Source organism: Sprattus sprattus (genome assembly GCF_963457725.1).
Source record: "Sprattus sprattus genome assembly, chromosome: 4".
NCBI lineage: Eukaryota > Metazoa > Chordata > Actinopteri > Clupeiformes > Clupeidae > Sprattus > Sprattus sprattus.
In genome coordinates this window covers 6,550,907-6,569,827 of record NC_137923.1, presented here as the reverse complement: position 1 = coordinate 6,569,827, position 18,921 = coordinate 6,550,907, and the positions used below count along the sequence as shown (strand labels likewise).

General features: G+C 50.5%; 1 protein-coding gene across 2 annotated transcripts in view; it reads right to left on the bottom strand.

Annotated features, from left to right (window-relative positions):
• rnf220a (ring finger protein 220a) overlaps positions 1–18,921 on the bottom strand; it is a gene marked incomplete at its 5' end in the record, with an annotated part of 128,822 nt that overhangs the window by 37,336 nt on the left and 72,565 nt on the right. For both annotated transcript variants that reach the window (XM_080837804.1, XM_080837805.1), the window contains one exon: positions 546–669. In XM_080837804.1, the coding sequence (XP_080693930.1) occupies positions 546–669 (124 nt within the window). The remainder of the gene's footprint in view (positions 1–545; positions 670–18,921) is intronic.

Below are 18,921 nucleotides of genomic sequence, written 5' to 3'. Positions count from 1 at the left end.
AGGAGAGGAGAGAGATGGTGATCAGTCTGTCTGCCAGAGGATCCTCCATATCCACTAAAGGTACTTAACCTGAGATAGATAAAGCCCTGGCTGATTTACGCAGGAGCACCCTACCCCTCCTGCTTGTCCCCGTCTGATCCACCCTGCCAGCTCAACAAGCCTCTGGATCCCCATGAGTACCACTGCAGCTTTAGGCCAGCGCCAGGTATGTGACCAAGCCGCTTATGGGGAACACTCACACACAGACTCCCAGAAACGAGACAGGGAGAGGTACTGAAGGACATGATGTGCGTTACTGCCTCTTGTGGACAGGGAGAGGTACTGAAGGACATGATATGCGTTAATGCCTCTTGTGGACTGGAAGTCAGTGTCGCAGTCAGTGCAGTGTTGTGACCGAGAGACAGACTCGATGAACAGACTTGATGAACTCTCCATGGAGGGTTGCTTTTAAACCGCAAAATGTACAATGTAGTTGTAGAGTAGGTGTGTGTGTGTGTGTGTGTGTGTGTGTGTGTGTGTGTGTGTGTGTGTGTGTGTGTGTGTACCTGATGTGTATGAGCTTCTCCATCTCCTGCTCCATGTGTTCCTGCAGCTGTCCAGGGCGCAGCAGCACCTGGCAGATGGGGCAGATGGGAGCCTGGCTGTCATACATGGACACCTTCTTCTTACCTGAGATAGAGAGAGAGAGGAGGAGGAAGAAAGAACATCTTTATCATCATCTGTTGTCAGCATAATAAGAGTTTTTCCTTCTCAGCTACAGTACATTGGGGATGCTACTACAGGGAGGCCATGTACAGTTCCTTTGACAGAGATAGCAGAGGGCCAATGTGAGATCAGGGGAAAGTGGATCTTCATGTGCAGGACAGACTCCATCCCCAGAAAGCAGCTCTGGTTGTGTCCCAGAACAAACTCCAGACTTGCAACCTGCCAGTTGGCTCTAGCTGCAAAAACACACCCTCGGATAAACAAGACAAAAAAAAATCAGACACACACACACACACAACATAAGTGTGCATGCGTGGCTGCAGGCACGCACACAAACACTCTTCGTCAAGTCCTGTCCGTCACCTGCCAAAATGTCCCGCCAGTTCAATTGTTTTTAGAGCCACGAGTAAACAGTAGCTACAGTTTTACATGGACAGGTGTGTGTTTTGCCCTGTCTGTTTATGGGGATGAGGGTGTGGGTGGGCGAGCGCACATGGCCTTGGATGTGTATATATGCTGCTGTGTGTTTATGTTTATGTGTGTGTGTGTATGTTTATGTGTGTGTGTGTGTGTGTGTGTGTGTGTGTGTGTGTGTGTGTGTGCGTAGGGGGAAAAGCAGACTGCTCTTAAAGCATCTCTGTGTGAAGATGAAAACAAACGCACAGACGGTGACTCAGACACACTTCCTTTGCCGCCCCTGCGCCGTTCGCCGCTGCGCCCAGACCCAACTGAGCCAACCAATCAGAGGGCTATAATTAGCCACAGGGACAATAGGCCGGCCTCCAAACAGGATATCCTGGATGGACGGCGACAGAGCCGGCTAGCATGGTGGGCGTTCATGCCGCATCTCCACTCGCACGCACGCACGCATGTACACCCACACACACACACACACACACACACACACACACACACACACACACACACACACATTTGCCCATGCAGCTACGCAGACAGACAGGAACTCTCTCATGTCCTTGTCTGCCCTGTCTCCCTCGTTATTACTATTGTGAAGATAATGACTGGATGTTTTCACGCTAATATTCGTCCCATTACCTCACTGTCTGTGTTGAGTAACAGTGCTCGGCCCATGAGGGCTAGGTTAGCTGTCTGCAGAGTGTAATCTGCACAGGTGTAAAGAAGAAACATCTCAGTTAGCCGCCACTGAAAGCTCTCAGCTCTGACACGTTGTGTGCTTAACGATCTAAAAATGGTATGTCACAATCGCTCGAGTGTAGTATCCGCTTGTGTATGTAAACAAAAAAGCTTGTACTTTCTGCTTATGAGCACTGAATGTGTGTGTGTGTGTGTGTGTATGTGTGTTTAGCAGTGAGCAGGTGATGGATTTTCTGTGCCTGTCTCGCCCCAAACACACACACACACACACACACACACACACAGGGGAGCACACAGCGCTGCGGCACACATATTGGCCTGTCAGAAGCCTCCCCTGCCACAACACAGATTCATCAGTGAGGAGCTGGCGGGGGTCAGTGGGAGAAACGCCACCGCTCCCCAGACAATCCCCACCCTCGGCCTCCCACACCTACCCCAGCCTTCTCTGTATGCTCCCTCCTTTCTCTCTCTGTCTCCCCCCCCCCTTCTCATTCTTTTTCTCTTATCACACACACACACACACACACACATGCATGCATTCACACACACATAAAAGTGCACACTCACACACACACACACACACACACACACACACACACACACACACACACACACACACACACACACACACACACACACACACTGGCCTCCAGTCAGGCGTGCTGCTGCATACTCAACTCCCATTCCCCCGGCATTACTACTTAAGCGCCCCACACTCTGGACACTTTAAGTGACTTTGAAAAATAGGTAATCGATTACAATTCTGCGTGTCTTGGATTCTCTCTCACCTCGACTCGCCTCCCCTCTCTCTCCATCTCTCTCTCGCTATCTATCTCTCCCTCCCTCTCCATCTCTATCTCTCACTCTCGCTATCTATCTCTCTCTCTCTCCTGCTGCACCCCAGCACATCTATTTCTAATTTTCTCTCCCACCCTTTCTATTTGTTTTCCGTGCTCTTACCTTCCTCAATCTACTGCTCTCTCTCTTTCTGCCTTTTTTTCTATTCTTCTTTTTTTTCTGATCTTCGCTCTTGCTTCTCTGTATCTCCGGCCTCTCTTTTCTTCCACTCCCTTTTTTCTTCCGTGTCATTTCCCTCCATCCATCTCTTTAATCTCCAGTGGTCTTTGTATCCCTCTCTCTCTCTCTCTCTCTCTCTCTCTCTCTCTCTCTCTCTGTCACCCACTCTGCTCAGCAGCGGTCAGCTTTATTGCCCTGACAAGATAATTTGAGTCGTGCCAAAGCAATCACCATCCGCAAGAGTAAACAAAGAGAGATCCAATCCCATTCTGCCGCTGATAAAGCTTCTTTCAATTCCTCGGGGTGGGGGTGGGGGTGGGGGTGGGGGGTTACATCACGTCAGAGGAACACCAAAACCCAGCTATCTCCTGTGGTCAGGGATAATTGTTCTGACAAGTGTCCATTATACCTATGCATGTTTATGGTGAGATTGAGATATCCCCTTGAAAAAAACCATTCAGCCATGCTGTCATGAGTTTGTGTCTGATGTATGATGAGCAAAAAGCGCTTCCTCAGGCGTCAGCAGCAGAGCAGATATTGGACATTGATCTGAACAGAACCCCTCGGTCAGGGGAACAATGTTTCGGAGCCAGGGCTTTCCTGTCCCGGCGTATGCTTAACATCACACCAGCCACTCATAACACGCCGCATAAATCTGTAACGAGGCCCAAGCCCTGAGGTGAAACTTAATGTAGTGTGTGTGTAGTGTGTGTGTGTGTGTGAGTGTGTCTGTGTGTGTGTGTGTGTGTGTGTGTGTGTGTGTGTGTGTGTGTGTGTGTGTGTGTGTGTGTGTGTTAATGTGGGTGTTAGAGAGAAAAAGAGAGTGAGGTGGAGAGAGTGTGTGTGTGTTTGTGTGTGTCTGTGCTTGTGTGTGTGGTCAGGGTGACAGCTAGGACAGGGAGGTGGTTAAGGGACAGACAGGCGCTCTACAAAGCCATCAGGACTCCATTACTAAAGCCATTGATTGTGTACGGATGAATTAAGGAGCTGGATTCAATAGGCACACTCACCGTCCTTACACAGGGGGCACTGCACACACATAGAGACACACACACACACACACACACACACACACACACACACACACACACTTTCACAAAATATACATATGAATAGGATATTCTGAGACTGACTCTAAGAAACTCTTTTTGAGTACCATTATTGTTCCCGGTACCATGACTGTTTATGTGAAAGGTGGTCATTTGTGTGTGTGTGTGTGTGTGTGTGTTTGCGTGTGTGTGTGTGTGTGTGTGTGTGTGTATGGATGCATTAATGTTCTGTGTATGTGTGGGAGTGGGAGTGTCTGTGATTTGCTGAGAAGTGTGTCTCCAGGTTGGCTGCAAAGTGTGTGTGTGTGTGTGTGTGTATGAGCTGACAGCTGGGTGCTGGCACGCTGTGCTAGACAGCAGAGACAGACAGCAGTCAGGCTACCTGCTACAAGCTGACTCACCCATCCATCAACACCCACCCAGATGAAATGTCAACAGCACAGCACAGCACAGCATTTCACAGCATAGCACAGCACAGCACAAAGGGAACAACTTCCTTGTGCCAGTTAGTTGTGTCACTGTACCGTATGTGTGTTTGTATGGTTGTGTATAGGGAAGTGTGTGAGTATGCTGGTGAGATGTGCCATCATGTGTGGCTTCAAAGTAACGTCTTCTTCATTCCCTTTAGAGGAAATATATACTAGAATATCTGTCACTGGTAGAGGTAGTGTGATTCTACAAGCTCATGTAGCATAAAGAATCTGCATGCTGTGCTTAAGAAAGAGTAGACATTGACGAGTCGTTTACACCCACAACTACAGGCTCTGGTCATTACTGAGAGACAGTGTTAAACCAATGCTGTCCAGTACAACCGACTGTTACAGGCTTTACTGCTTTCCAATTCATTACTCGGAGCAATCCCATCGCATTCTGTACGCTTTCTGTGTCGGCCCACCCTCCTTCACAATTGGCAACTCGTTTTCCTTTTTTTTTTTTTCCCTCTCAATCTCTCTCTCTCTCTCTCTCTCTCTTTGTCTCTCTCTCTCTCCAATGGTCTCCTCTTTTTCCTGACGCACTTTCTATCTCACTAAAAACACACACAAATGCATTCTCTGTTTCCTTCTCTCACCGTTTCCCCTGTTTTCTCTCTCTTTTCTCCCCTCTGTCTCTAAGGCAGTGAGTGATGGCTGGAGGGAGACGGAGAGATAAATCCCGGGGCTGGAGGAGGGTTACGTGTGCCGGCGCTTGTCAGCGCGTTAAAGATGATTAATGTGGGACGCCCCCCACTGGCGGACCCCGGAGCGCCGGGCGGCGGGGACTCCGTTTAATCTGCGGCACCGCCGGGACCAGGCCGCGCAGGAGGGGGGCAATAACAAGGAAATAGGACTGACAGAACTTTTTAGTGCTGAGATTCTTCACCCAAATGCCACGCGGCACAGAGGAGGAGAGGGAGGGTGGAGGAGGGGGGGGGAGGAGGAGGAGGGGAGTGGAGGGAAGAGAGGAGGAGAGCAGCGCGTGGCTCTGACAGGCCTGATTGAGTACAGGCCTGATCTCTTCTAATGCGCCAAGATGGATCATCTCATCTCTCTCTCTCTCTCTCTCTCTCTCACCCTCTATCTCTCTCTCTCTCTCTCACAATCTATCTATCTCTCTTTCTCCTGCCTCACATAAACTCTATTTCTCTCTCTCTCTCTCTCTCTGTCTCTCTCTCTCTCTCTCCCTCACGCCTATCCGCTCTTTTTATCGCTCTCTTTCATCTCTGCCGTGCGCACCTTTATCAGGGCATGCCACTTACACACTTCCTCCTCCCTCCTTCCCTGATCGCTGTGCTAATGAGAGCCACAGGTACAGTGTGTATGCCCCCCCCACCCCCCACCCTATCCACACACCCACCCACCCACCCACACACACACACACACACACACACCCCACCCGGCTCCTTCAGGGCGTGTGCCATGCTTTCATTATTTAAAAGGCATTCTCCCTCGGCGGCAACCTTTCTCTAACCTCGCTGATAGGACAATTAGAGCCTGAGGAGTCTAAGCGCTGGATGAGCGACACCCAACTCACACACGGGATGGGCAGTGTGCAGGGAGGAAGAGAGAGAGAGAGACAGAGTGACAGAGGGGAAGGGAGCGGAAGAGAGAGAAAAGGGAGTGAGAAAGAAAGACAGAAAGAGAGAGAGAGAGATAGAGGCTTCTCTCTTGTTTGATAACGCAACCGAGCAAGCAAGGGGGCTGGCGCTGTGCCGTTCTCCGTCCGCAAGGGTTCGAGCGTTCGCTGCTCCACACCGTGCTTCGACGCTCCTTACATGTTGTTTTACGAGCTGCCACGTTTTTTTTTTTTTTTTTTTTTCTTTCCTCCTCTCCACAGAAGCTGTGGCGCTCCCCCACTAGCTGGCAGCCTGCCACCGGCCGCTCCAGCTGGGGCTGTAAGCTGTCTGTAGCCCCTCTCATTTAGGCGCGCACAGCATAACTCAAACAGCATGGGCCTATTCATTTAACCGCCTCCAAAGGCATTACGAAAAAACCTATACACTTACATATCAGTGTCACTATCATAAAATGCTCACACATGAAGATATATCATAGTTGCGGTGTTATTTTTTTCTGCTATTATTTGATATAAAAATGTCATCCAGTAGAAGAGGTAAAGGTTGTTATAAGGTCGTGTGGATCATTTGCAGTGTGGCTGGTGCTCATTTGGTTTGATGTGCACATGTGATGCTAATGATTGAGAGTTAATGAGAGGCAGTGAGGAAGAGGAGAGGAGAGGAGGAGAGAGGGAGTCTGCGAGGGCGGGTACATGTGTGTTTCATGAGTGAGGGTTGCTACATCTGTAGCGCCGTTGTTCTTGAGGGTTCTTGAGGAAACGTACACACACGTGTTCTGTGTGTATCATGTGAACATACGTGTGTGTGTGTGCGTGTGTGTGTGTGTGTGTGTGTGTGTGTGACTGCAAGTCTGTTCAGATGCAGTGCTGCATTGAGCCTTTATTCAGTGCGGCTCAGCTCTCCTATGTCACTGGCCAGAGAACAAAGCCTCTACCAAAGCCCTCAGAAGTCCACAACAGAGTCTTTTTATAGAGCTGTGTTGAAAATATGAAGTGATGTAAGTTGTTGGTGTGTGTGTGTGTGTGTGTTCGTGTGTGTGTGTGTGTGTGTGTGTGTGTGTGTGTGTGTGTGTGTGTGTTTGTGTGTGTGTGTGTGTGTGTGTGTGTGTGTGTGTGTGTGCGTGCGTGTGTGTGTGTGTGTGTGTGTGTGTGTGAGTGTGTGTGTCAGTGGGCACAGTGGTGGACTGCCTGCTGAGTTTGCCTGGGAGCTCCTGACCCTCCACGGCTGCCTCCAGTAAACCATACCCCACCCCTCTCACCCCCTCACCCCAAGACAACTCTCTCCTACTGCCGCCTGCCTGCCTGCTACCCTCCTGTACTTAACCAATTTACCAGTGTGTACTCACACATGTATTGTATTATCCTGTTTACATTACGCCAACAAGCATATGTGATATGTTATGTCAGGGTTTCTTTTTTTTTTCATTTAGCTTTCCGTGAAAGCCTTGATTTTCAATAGTTTTATTGTCTCTATCCTTAAGAGCTCCAGCATCTCAGAACCCAAGTTGTGATGTGAAGGTAACAGTCTGGGGCTCTTTGGCTGAGAACACTGACTTCTCTAGTTAATAATCTGTGATGAAAGAACAAAGTAGCCCCCTAATGGCACTTTACCAACTTCTCTAATAATATCCAGCAGAGGTGCTGAGACAAATTACTGCACATTCTTTTTTCCTTCAAATATTCATTCACTCCCTTTCTTCCTCCCGTTTCCCCCTTCAGGTGCAGCCCTACCTTGGATCAATCAACCCCAATTACAGACCCACTTCCTCCACAATAAATGTCTTTTGTCTTTCGGTCGCCAGCGCACAAAGCAGAATTAGAGATCTCCATATTATCAGGATTGCCTGCGGTTTGACTTCTATTCTCTGTGCTTGCAGGGCATGTAGTGTGTGCGTCAGTTAAAAGCAGGGTAGAGCTTGCACAGCCGGCACCTGTCTGTGTCCTTGACAGAGGTGTTCTCCCTGTCAAGCTTGTTGCGTTTCCTTTCTTGTTTTTCATGCTGGAGAGCTCTCAATGAGTTTCCCGACATGCATCAAGTGCTTCTGTCTGCCGCGCGCTTCTGCCGGCTCTCTCTCTCTCTCTTCTCTCTCCCTCTCTCTCTCTCTCTCTCTCTCTCTCTCCCTCTCTCTCTCTCTCTCCCTCTGCCTCCCTCGCTTCTCTTCTCTGCCTCCCTTTTTGTTTTTCTATTTTTTTCCCTCCCTCTCCTCGCCTGCCCCTTAAACACGCCAACATCAGTAAACAGTGAAATCTCTCAGCCCAAACTGAATGTGTAACCGCATTAGCCTGCCTGATAACGTCTTCAAATAATGTGCGATAAGGGGAATTTGATTTGATTCACAGGCATTTTTTTTCCCCTCCTCCTTCAAACCACCTCTTCCTTTTTACCCATCCCTGGCTGCCTGGGGCTGTACACCCCCGCTGCACATTGCTTCTGTCCTCAGCACCCCCCTCACACACACACACACACACACACACACACACACACAAACACACACACACACACACACACACACACCCTCCAGTTAGAATGACACCGCCTTGGATGCACAATCAAATAAATCCACCGGTGCTTGTCAGCCTTCATTTTGGGCCCCTCAGCACCCTAAATCAATGCAAGGTGAGTCCCCGCCAGTCATTTCCATAATGGAAAATATGTGCCTTAAATGCAAAAGGTGGGGGGAATTAAAGGGGATGATGGGATATCACTATGGGTTTTGTATGTGTATGCGCACGCCTGCCGGAGAGAGAAGGTGGCATCTCTTTGTGTGTGTGTGTGTGTGTGTGTGTGTGTGTGTGTGTGTGTGTGTGTGTGTGTGTGTGTGTGTGTGTGTGTGGATTTGGTTTATTCTTAGTGAGCGGTAGGTGATTTAAGCCGGCTGGACAGTTACTGGGCTGATTGCCGTGGTGGGGCGATGGAGAGGGGGAAAGGGAGAGGAGGAGTGGAGGGGGAATGGAGCGTCTGTGTTCATTTGAGAGGACGTCTGATGAAATGGAACGGGGGTCATCTTCAGTTTGGCACCGTGTGCACACACACACACACACACACACGCGCGCGTGCGTCAGTGTGAGCATGGGCTCCATCGCCGTGGAGACGTGTGGCGCAGGGTGGGGAGGGGTGGGGGGGGGGGGGGGGGGTTGCTGCTGGCGGCTGACAGTGATGCATTGTGCTTTTAAACGGCGGTCTCACACGCCCTGCTCAAAGCCGATCACGCCGGCACTTTTGCCGCGGTCCTCCTCTGTCAGGGCTAAAGAGGAGAATGCAATCTCCCACCCCACCCCACCCCCAGTCCCCCTGGAGGGAGGAGAGGGGGAGAGGGAAGCAGAGGGGAGGAGAGAGAAAGACAGAGAGAGAGCGCTGGGATGCCTTGGCTGCATCTCCTGGTCATGAATCCTGGATTTGCAGGGCGGAGTGTGAGGTTCAAGATGACGGCTTAAGTGCTTTTACATTTTTATGAAAAAAGTGAGAAGAGCGCTGTGTGTGAGAGAGATTCTGCAGGGGGTAGGGTGGGAGGGCTTTAGACATGGGAGATGGGACACACAAATGCTGACCATACAAATGACCCTCTCAGGGATGGAGATGCATCTGCTGAACGCAGTTAATTACAGTATAGTCATTTTTTAGTCAAAACATATTTGATCAAAATGACATTGGGGCGACTTGTTTTCATGATAAAGCCAATCAATATTTGCATTTGCTTTGGTGTGCCATCTGACTGTTTTATCCTTATGTGCGTGTGTGTGTGTGTGTGTGTTTGTGTGTGTGTGTGGGGGGGGGGGGGGGGTAACTGAATGTTTTGTAATGCATTTTTTCCTGGAGAGTGTTTGCTTGGCCAGCAGTGGGGTGAAGAAGATGGGCGTTGTTTATAAGCGTGTGTGTGTGTGTGTGTGTGTGTGTGTGTGTGTGTGTGTGTATGGGGGGGTTACTATGTCGAGTGTGGTGTGATGCTGGTGGGTGTGTGGGCGCTGGTGGTAGTGACAGCTGTTTATTCAATCAATCACCTTGTCGCCAGTCTAGCAGTGCAGCAGGCCCGGAGATTGAGTTTTGCCTCACAGGGGAGAATGGAGCAAATTAATAGACCATTACCCAGGCACTGACCCAGGAAATGAGGGTGACACTGCTGGGTTAGATCTGCCAGCTTGCCTGAGCTCTCTCTCTCTCTCTCTCGCTCTCTGTAGCCATCTATCTATCTATCCCTCTATCTCTCCCTCCCTCCATCTTTCTCTCCTCTCCATTGGAGCTCTGAAAAGGAGGAGGTGGAAGAAGGGGGGGGGGGGGGGGGGGTAAACACAGAGACAGTGGCCCCCCCTCCCCCCTGCTCATCCCACAGCATCCACCGCCATCCCTGGGGGGTTTTGTGCCGTTACCGCCCAGCCGCGGCGGATGTCTGCCTCTGCCTGGGGAGGGACCTGGAGTGAGGGCATCTCCACTCAGGCATGGATGGAGGAGGTGTCACGCTGCACCACAGCACACTCAAAGAGACCAGCCATGCCTGAAAGCCCGCGTTGAGCTTTTTGACTGGACCTAGGCAGGTGAACAGCCAGAGAGTGGGTGGAGTGGAGGTGGAGAGGGGGTTAGAGTCAGGTTGCCTTCCAGAGGGGCGTGCGCTCTAAAGGGGCAGGGAAGTGTGGGGCGATGGCCTCTCACTGGAGCCATCTATCAATCAGGGAACTGCTTCGCTGGCTGAGAGGGAGTCAAAGGCCCTCGGCTGGCCACCCAGAGGCTCTCCTGCTTGCCCTGCCAGCTCAGGCCAGGAGACAGCAGCGGTGGAGAGGGATGGAGGAGGTGGAGGACTAAAGTCATGCCTTCTTTCCCTGAAGAACACCTGCATTCACCTCAGTTGTCACCTGAGCTCCAGGACAAAGCGAGACCTTCCCTAGTGACACTGTTAAGCGAGACCTTCCCTAGTGACACTGTAAAGCCACCACACCCCATTTCATGCAGTACCTGTGACAGTGAGATGTCTGTGCTTACAACATAAAACATATTTGAAACAACATAAAAAAAAAAATATCTGAATCTTACTGGTTCAGAATTACACAACCCTAAGTTTTTAACCCAATTACACAACCACGAATGAAAATAGCACAGGCAGAGTTAAATACTGCATTACTTCATTGTTTTGATGTGATTTTCCTGCTCTCTCTCTCTCACTGATGCGAGTGAACTGCGTGTGGTGTGATGTGGTGTGCAGTGAGTGACAGAGCGTGATGCTCCAGACACGTGTCCTGACAGAGTGCCCGCTCCCTGCCTGTGGTTAAGCACGGGGGCCAGCTAATGGGCTTCCATCTCAGCCTGTCCATCAGCAAGGGAGGGGAGAGAACGCTAATGCAAACACAAAGTCCTTCTCATCGTAACACTCATCACAACTGATCAGACACATCCCCCCCCCCCCCCCCCCCCACAAGGTCTTTTACATCTTCAGTCTCTTTATGCCCTTTTCTCCAGTATTTGTGTGTGTGTTTGTGTGTATGTCTGTCTCCCTTTCTCTCTTTCTCTCTCTTCCTCCCTCCAACTCCCTCCTCTGCTCTCATATGCTTGAGAGGGGGAATTCATTACCGAAGCCAATTTACTGTTTATGCTCTGATGTTTTAACTAATTAGCACTAATGACAACACCCAGCGCCCGCTGGAGTTAATAGAATTCAGACGGCGGGAGAGAGAGAGAGAGAGAGAACGGGGGCCTCCACACACACACACAACTGTCACCACGGCGACCACCGCTGTCATCCGCCCCTCTCCTCTCCCTGTATTAACATCTCACCTGTCACCGCGCCAGGACCATTACACAGCGTCCATGACACAAGAACTCACACACGCACACACGTACTCTTCTCACACACACACACACACACACAATATGAAAAGTAGACTAGAGCTGAACACGTCAAAGACAATATAATTGCTTTTTTGAATTTTAGACTAATTTTAAATGTCTGTCAGCTGTTTTGTAACGTTTTGTCCTGTTGGGAATTATAGTAATGCAACTCATAAATGATTCAGTGGTGTCCAAGAAATGAACCCCTCAATTTAGATTTCAAAAAAAAAAAAAGCGAGAAAGAAATAGAGGAGAAATCCTTGAGGAAGAGGCCATCAAATCTGCATGAGACTGTAAAGGCTTAATGATTTTAAAGTTACAAGAGAAAGTGCTGCTGCTCTCGCCGATCAATCAAATCTAGTGCCGCCGACCAATCCAAATGGCCTGCCTCTTGACCCGCCGCTCGGCATGCAGGGAAGGCACTCCCCGCAGACTTCGGCGAGAGCGAGCAATGCTTAACCTCTCCCCGAAACGGGTCTTCTCTTTACACGTGTTAACCCGCTGGCCCTGGCCGCACTGCTGCAGATCAATACGAGCTCCACACCCTTCACTGTAATATTGGAGAGAGAACTCTGTGTGTGTGTGTGTGTGTGTGTGCGTGTGTGTGTGTGTGTGTGTGTGTGTGTGTGTGTGTGTGTGTGTTTCAGCGGTGACGGAAAATTTGGATTGACCATTGGAGTCACAGGTTATAGAGGAAAAGTAAAAGTGTTATAGGTTTTTCCAGCAGGCTGCAGCTCTGTGGCTGACAGAGCCTCATACGCCATTAGCCAAGCCCAGAAAGAGCCAAAAGAGCTATTCCCCTGGTTTGGCCTTCTGTCACGCCACTGTGGTGTTTGTGTGTGTGTGTGTGCGCGTGTGTGTGTAGGGCTTGTGTTTTAGGACTCAAAGTCAGCGAAAGTAGGGTGCTGAGTTAAAGACGATCTGTCTTCTCACCCACTCGTTGGAATTACAGGGGGCCAGAGTGAGAGGAAGGGAGAGAGAGCCATGATGATTGATTCGTCACTGGAAAATCTCCTGTGTGTGCTGCTGTACTGCAGTCATGTCTGCCTGGACCCCACACACACACACACACACACTTACGTATATCTGTCTCTTCCTCTCTCTCTGCTCCCTCTGTCCAGACTCCCTCTGGGCATGGGGGCTGGGGATTTCCTGTTCCTAGCCTCTGCTCATCTGTCAGTTCCTGCAGCGAGCTGACACCAGCTAACACCTCCATCGCACAAACCATTTAGAGCCTAAGCCTCCCCTCCCCTCCTCTCCTCTCCTCTCTAGCTCAGTCTCTGCTCTCTCTGAGGGCCTGAGGGGGCAGGGCAGGGCCAGCTGCTAACATGGCACCTGTCTGCACTGGAGGGGAGATGGGCTGGGCTGGGCTGGGCTGGGCTGGGCTGGGCAGGGGGATACATCTCAGTCTTAATGCCTGGATTCCCTACTCATGCAAATACTTTCATTAATACCCTCAAACACACACACACACACATACACTCTCTCGCTCTCACATACACACACACGAGCACCATAACCAAAATACACTCTTTTGACAAGGTATCTGCTCAGTGCACATACACACACACACTTTTCTGCAAGATACACACCTTCCTCAACAGCTCTGTAATCTCTGAACATCTGTTTAGAGCAAAAACACAGTCACATAAACACACACATTTACTCCCCCCCCCCCCCACACACACACACATGTGTGTGTGCATTCTCTTTCCGCAGACGGAGTGTGTCAGGGGCCGCTGAGCCTCAGAAATACAGCCAGCGGGTCAGGGTGCTTGAGCAGGGGGATAATAAGCACGCCAGCGGCGGGTAGACATCCCTCAGAACAATGCCCTGTGATTTACAGCCACCAGCCGGCCTCCGGTACCCAGCCAGCCTTACCCCACTCAGCCACCTCACATCACATCACACACCTCTGATGAAATCTCTCTCTCGCGCACGTCCATATCTCTTGTCAGGCAAAACATAAACAAAACTAATTTCCTGGCTCTGGTAGAGATGTGTTGAGCTAGCATCGGCTAGCTCCTGTGCTGTGTCTTCCTTAGGCTGACGCTTCAAGCGAAAGGAGGTGTGCTCCTGGAATTCAAATGAGTTGTCAAAAGCGAAACATTTTCTTTTTAAGGGGCCAATGTTGTTTAATCAGTGCTCAACAAACGTTTCACTCTCTAAATGATTCAGTATCAAGTCCTGGAATGTTTAGCTAGAGCTCTCACTCACACTATCGCAAACTGTGTGTGTGTGTGTGTGTGTGTGTGTATCTGTATGATAGATAGATCACTGGACAGGGAGAGTGGAATGTGTTCTGCGTCCTGAGGGACTCTGCTGTGATGGATTGACACCTTGTGCTCTGTCTGGTCTGGCGCAGCAGCCGGACCCTATTAGACCTCTCAGCGTTATCAGGCGCTGTCACCAACCAGAGGAACTAAGCTAATCCTCCCACTGTGCCTGTGAATCTGTATCTATGGCTGCCATATATCCCCCCTCCTCTCTCTATCCGTCTCTCCCTCCTAAGTCTCTGTCTCTGTCTCTCTCTCTCTCTTCGTCTCTCCCTCCCTCCTTCTATGTATCTCTTTCTCTCTCTCGCTCTCTGTCCTCCGCCTCTGCAGGAGTGTTGGCAAAGGGGGCTTAATAAAGGCCAGAGAAGAGGCTGAGAGGGAGCAGCCCGATGGCTATCACAGGACGAGTGGGTATTACAGTGGGCAGACCTCAGGCTGCCCGATAAAAAAGGGGGCCCCGGGGCCCGTGAGGGCCCACCAAGGACCCCCGGGGAGGGCAGGGAACAGGTGGCAATCAGACACGCTCTGATTGCATCACGGAGCCTAGTACGTACCCGCACGGAGCCATCACCGAGCATCATTGTGATCTTATCCAAGCTCGGCCTCCCGCTCCGGGGCCATACGCTGTCTCTAGAGCCCCCCTTATCACCCCCCCCTTAACCCCCTCCCCATCTCCCCCTCCCCTGCTCTCTCTATTCCTCCTCCTCCTCTCCCTCTCTCTCTGTCCCTCTTTCTTCCTCTGCTCCCAGAGAGCCAGTGTGTTGTGTGCTCTGACAGCAGAGGGGGTTGTTACTCTTCCACTGCCTCCCTGTCCTGGGCCTGTGCTGAGTGTGTGTGTGTGTGTGTGTGTGTGTGTGTGTGTGTGTGTGTGTGTGTGTGTGTGTGTGTGTGTGTGTGTCTGTGTGTGTGTGTGTGTGTGTGTGTGAGTGTGTGTGTGTGTCTGTGTGTGTGTGTCTGTGTGTGTGTGTGTGTGTGTGTGTGTGTGTGCTGAGTGTGTGTGTGTGTGTGTGTGTGTGTGTGTGTGTGTGTGTGTGTGTGTGTGTGTCTGTGTGTGTGTGTGTGTGTGTGTGTGTGTGTGTGTGTGTGTGTGTGTGTGTGTGTTCGTGTGTGTGCTGAGTGTGTGTGTGTGTGTGTGTGTTCGTGTGTAGAGTAGGGCAGGACAGCGCTTTAACCCCAGTGATTATGAGGAATAATTCACTGGCCGGGTGTCATCAGTGGTCTCTCAGCCTTCAGACACAGTCCCGCACACCTGAGAGGGTTGCAGGAGTCTCTCTCTCTGCCCCCTGCACCCCTGCCACACAGCAGAGCCAAGGAGGAGGAGGAGAAGGAGGAGGAGGAGGAGGAGGAGAAAGAGGACTCACTCACTCTGTGCCTTGTAAAGAAGTTGCGATGGAGACGAGCGGCATGAACCTTATCTAAAACTGCCTTAAGAGGAGGTTTCACCGGGGGGATGAGAACGAGTGAGCGAGCGAGCGGGGAGAGAAACTAGCCTGTGAGTGATTGACAGCAGATGGTGGTGTTTAGGAGTTCAAGCATTAAAAAAGAACGAAAAAGGGAAAAAAGTGAAATAGAGTGATGTAGAAGCAGAGCGTAATAGCGGCACTCACACGCGGGAGTGACAAAGAGAGAGAGAGAGGGATAGAGAGACTGCGCGAGAGAGAGAGAGAGAGAGAGGGGAGCTTTGCCTGTCGGCGTGCTGTTTGGGGACCCAAATCTCAGAGCAATTTTCAGGCTGGGTGATTGGCAGCTTGATGTGTATTCTTCCCCTGCAGGAGCCGACCGATAACTCTGCCCCGTCCACCATCTCGTGGCCTGTTGTGGGGCTATTACAATGACAATGCCGATAAGGGACATTTATCAGCGGGGCTGCGGCGTGACGGGGAGAGGGGCCCATCAACAGGTCTAGTGGGGCCGGGCGAGCAGGCGCGGGGAACAGCAGGTTCACTGAGCCTGAATTACCCTGCACCCTCAGCCGGAAAACAATACGCTCACACACCGACACACACACACACACACACACACATTATGCACATTCAGATACACACACTCACTCAGTGGTCGTAACTCAACATGCTGGCAGGATGTGATATTTTTACTTAGTTTCTCTATTACTGTAAATCCTGCCCTTTCCTGCTGACTCAAGACTAGGCATGCCTATAGAGAAAGTGGGGGGGGGGGGGGGGGACCTCCTGCTTATGTGACTCTATTTATGAGAGGTCAGTGTATATGACCTCAGGTCATTACCCCACAATTGCACTTTCTCTCTGCTGCTGCCCCGTGCCGAGCCACTCTTTGGTGGTAATAGATTTGTTTTTACACACCCTCCAGTATGACACGCTGTGTATGAAGCCTCTACTTGTAGTGGCTTCTCAGGACAATGGCATTGTGCTGCAATTAACTGGGCACTGAGGTCTTTGTTCCTTTGTGCCCTCTGGTGAAGAGCCCATTGTGGCATGGAGGGTGGCACCACCGGCCCCGACAGCTGCAGGCCGGTGGAGGGTGGCGGCAAGGGCCGAGAGGGTTGGGGGTGGGTGGGGTACGGTGGAGAGTAGTGGTAGGATGTTTAAAGGGGAATTTTGATTTAATTACCCACAATCCCTCTCCTGATCTCAGCTTCAGGCCATGATGGCAGCAGGAGGCCGACCTCCTGTGCAGTTACCATAACTGGCCTGTAGGGGGCACCAGCACAGAGAGAGAGCCCTCCCGGTAGCAGTTAGAGGGGAGTACACCAGCAAGCTGCTCCCTCCCTACTCCGTCGAGGCTCTCTCTTTCAGACAAACTCTTTTCAGACACCTATGTCATTAAGGACAGAAGGGGAAAAACAACAAGAAAAAACGAAGCAGACTTGAAGGAGAATGAGGACTTGCATGTGGAAGTGCTGCTGACAGCTGTGTCTGAGTGCGGCATAATGGCTGACCACCCTGAGTTCCATGGCCATCCATGTTGGCGTCTAGGTATCTGCCCCCCCCCCCCCCCCTCTCCTCCCCTTCTCCTAGGCAGCAGGCCGTGTGTAGGCGTCCCCTCTGTCTCCTCCAGTTTACAGCCCTGACCTTGAGCCATTAACACTCCAAACCTGCAGACGAGGCTGCACAGACACTGCGCAGCCCCTTGGCCCAGCAAGATTAGAGCTATACACTACCGTACAGCCAACACACCAGAGAGAGAGAAAGACAGAGAGAGAGAGAGAGAGAGAGAGAGAGAGAGAGAGAGAGAGAGAGAGAGAGATAGAGAGGGATTGGCACAAGACAGCGAGAGAAGGAAAAAGGAAGCTGAGAGGAAGAGAATGAGGATGAGAAAGGAAAGTGAGGTGGAGAAGTTTAGAAAATTAAAGTGACAACACAGGCAACAACAATGGCGGACAGAAAAAGTTTGCTGGTTCACGCACCATAGAAGAGGTTTAAGAGAAAAGGTAATCATGTGTGACTGTATATTAGACAATCACTGGCTATAACTTATACTGTATAACAGTATATATAATAGTATAGTAGTAGTATATATAACTACAGAATAGATACATTTAGTATACAGATGTTTCATTTTGTGGGCAATAATTTGACAATTTTCAATGCCTCACTTCTAAATTGAAAAATCATGTAAATTATAAGCAGGCAGGATTGATACCATCCACACACACACACACACAAACTCTCTCTCTCCCACCCACACACGCATGCAGGGAAAGAGTAAAATACACATACGTAGACGCCTTTCCGCAATCTTCATTTCTCACTGAAGCCCAACCCAGAGCATGGTGAGCCGTCACAGCTCAGGATAAACAAACTTTGTGCGTGATGTATGAGCACCTCTCAAGCAATAAAGTTATTAAGTTTTCACAATCGGCTTCCGCTTGGCATGGGCGCAGTCTGCTGAGGATTAACCCCCCAGAGGCACTCCACACATCAGGAGCAACCCAGCCCTCACATGTGTCCATGTGTCTTGGCCCCTCTGTCAGAAGGACATTAGTCCACTGTCTCCAGCCCATAATCCTTCACTCACTCTCAGTAAGGGAAGGGAATCGCATGGAGGAAAAATGGTTCGAGTCTGCTGGTCTGACACCTGTCTGCTCTACAGTTAAAGCACAAAACAGTGTCCATTTTTGGGTTTGTCAGTGCCTGGGTCAAGGAAGAGGGATATATGACGATGTGCGCCCGGCAATATCTCAGAGCCAAGTCATCAAATTCTGTGGAAGTCCAAATGTGCCAGTTACACATTCGCCAGCAATGTGAATCACAGTACAAATAAGCTAATCAGGGTCATATTAAATTGGTAAAGAATATATACAAATGATTTAACTTAATCGTACATTAAATATGTGTTACACAGAGAGGTGACTGACAGTGCTGGCGTGACAGTGTCGCTGTGCACACACAAATCGGCGCGCGATTTGGCGTCAAGCGGCCTCGAGGTGTGTGTTGATAGGCACGGCACCTGCCGCACACACACACACACACACACACACACTATATGTGGAGCGCCATGACCCATGCCCTGTTTATTGACAGACTCCAGCCTGTCTGCAGTTCATCTGGTGCCTCCGCAATCTCTCCTGAGATGATTAAAAATTAATTGATCACTGCAATATTATCCATACTTCCCCAGGCCCGGCCGCGCGGATGACAAGCCAGCTAATAAATGTTAATTACTGTTTTTTCTTCCCTGCCTCATTTATGACCCCTGCACAGTTCTCAGCCCTGCTGCTATCAGGTTGTAAATTCATTAGCCGCTAACACACCTAGCCGGGGCAGCTCATTTAGCAATGACAAACAAGATTAGGACAGGGGCGAGGGTTGCTCCCACTCCCGACTCCTGCAGCAGGAGTCAACCACAGCCAGATAAGGAGGTGTGTAGGAGTGCATGCAACCCCAACCCTCTCACCCCCCCGACCCGACCC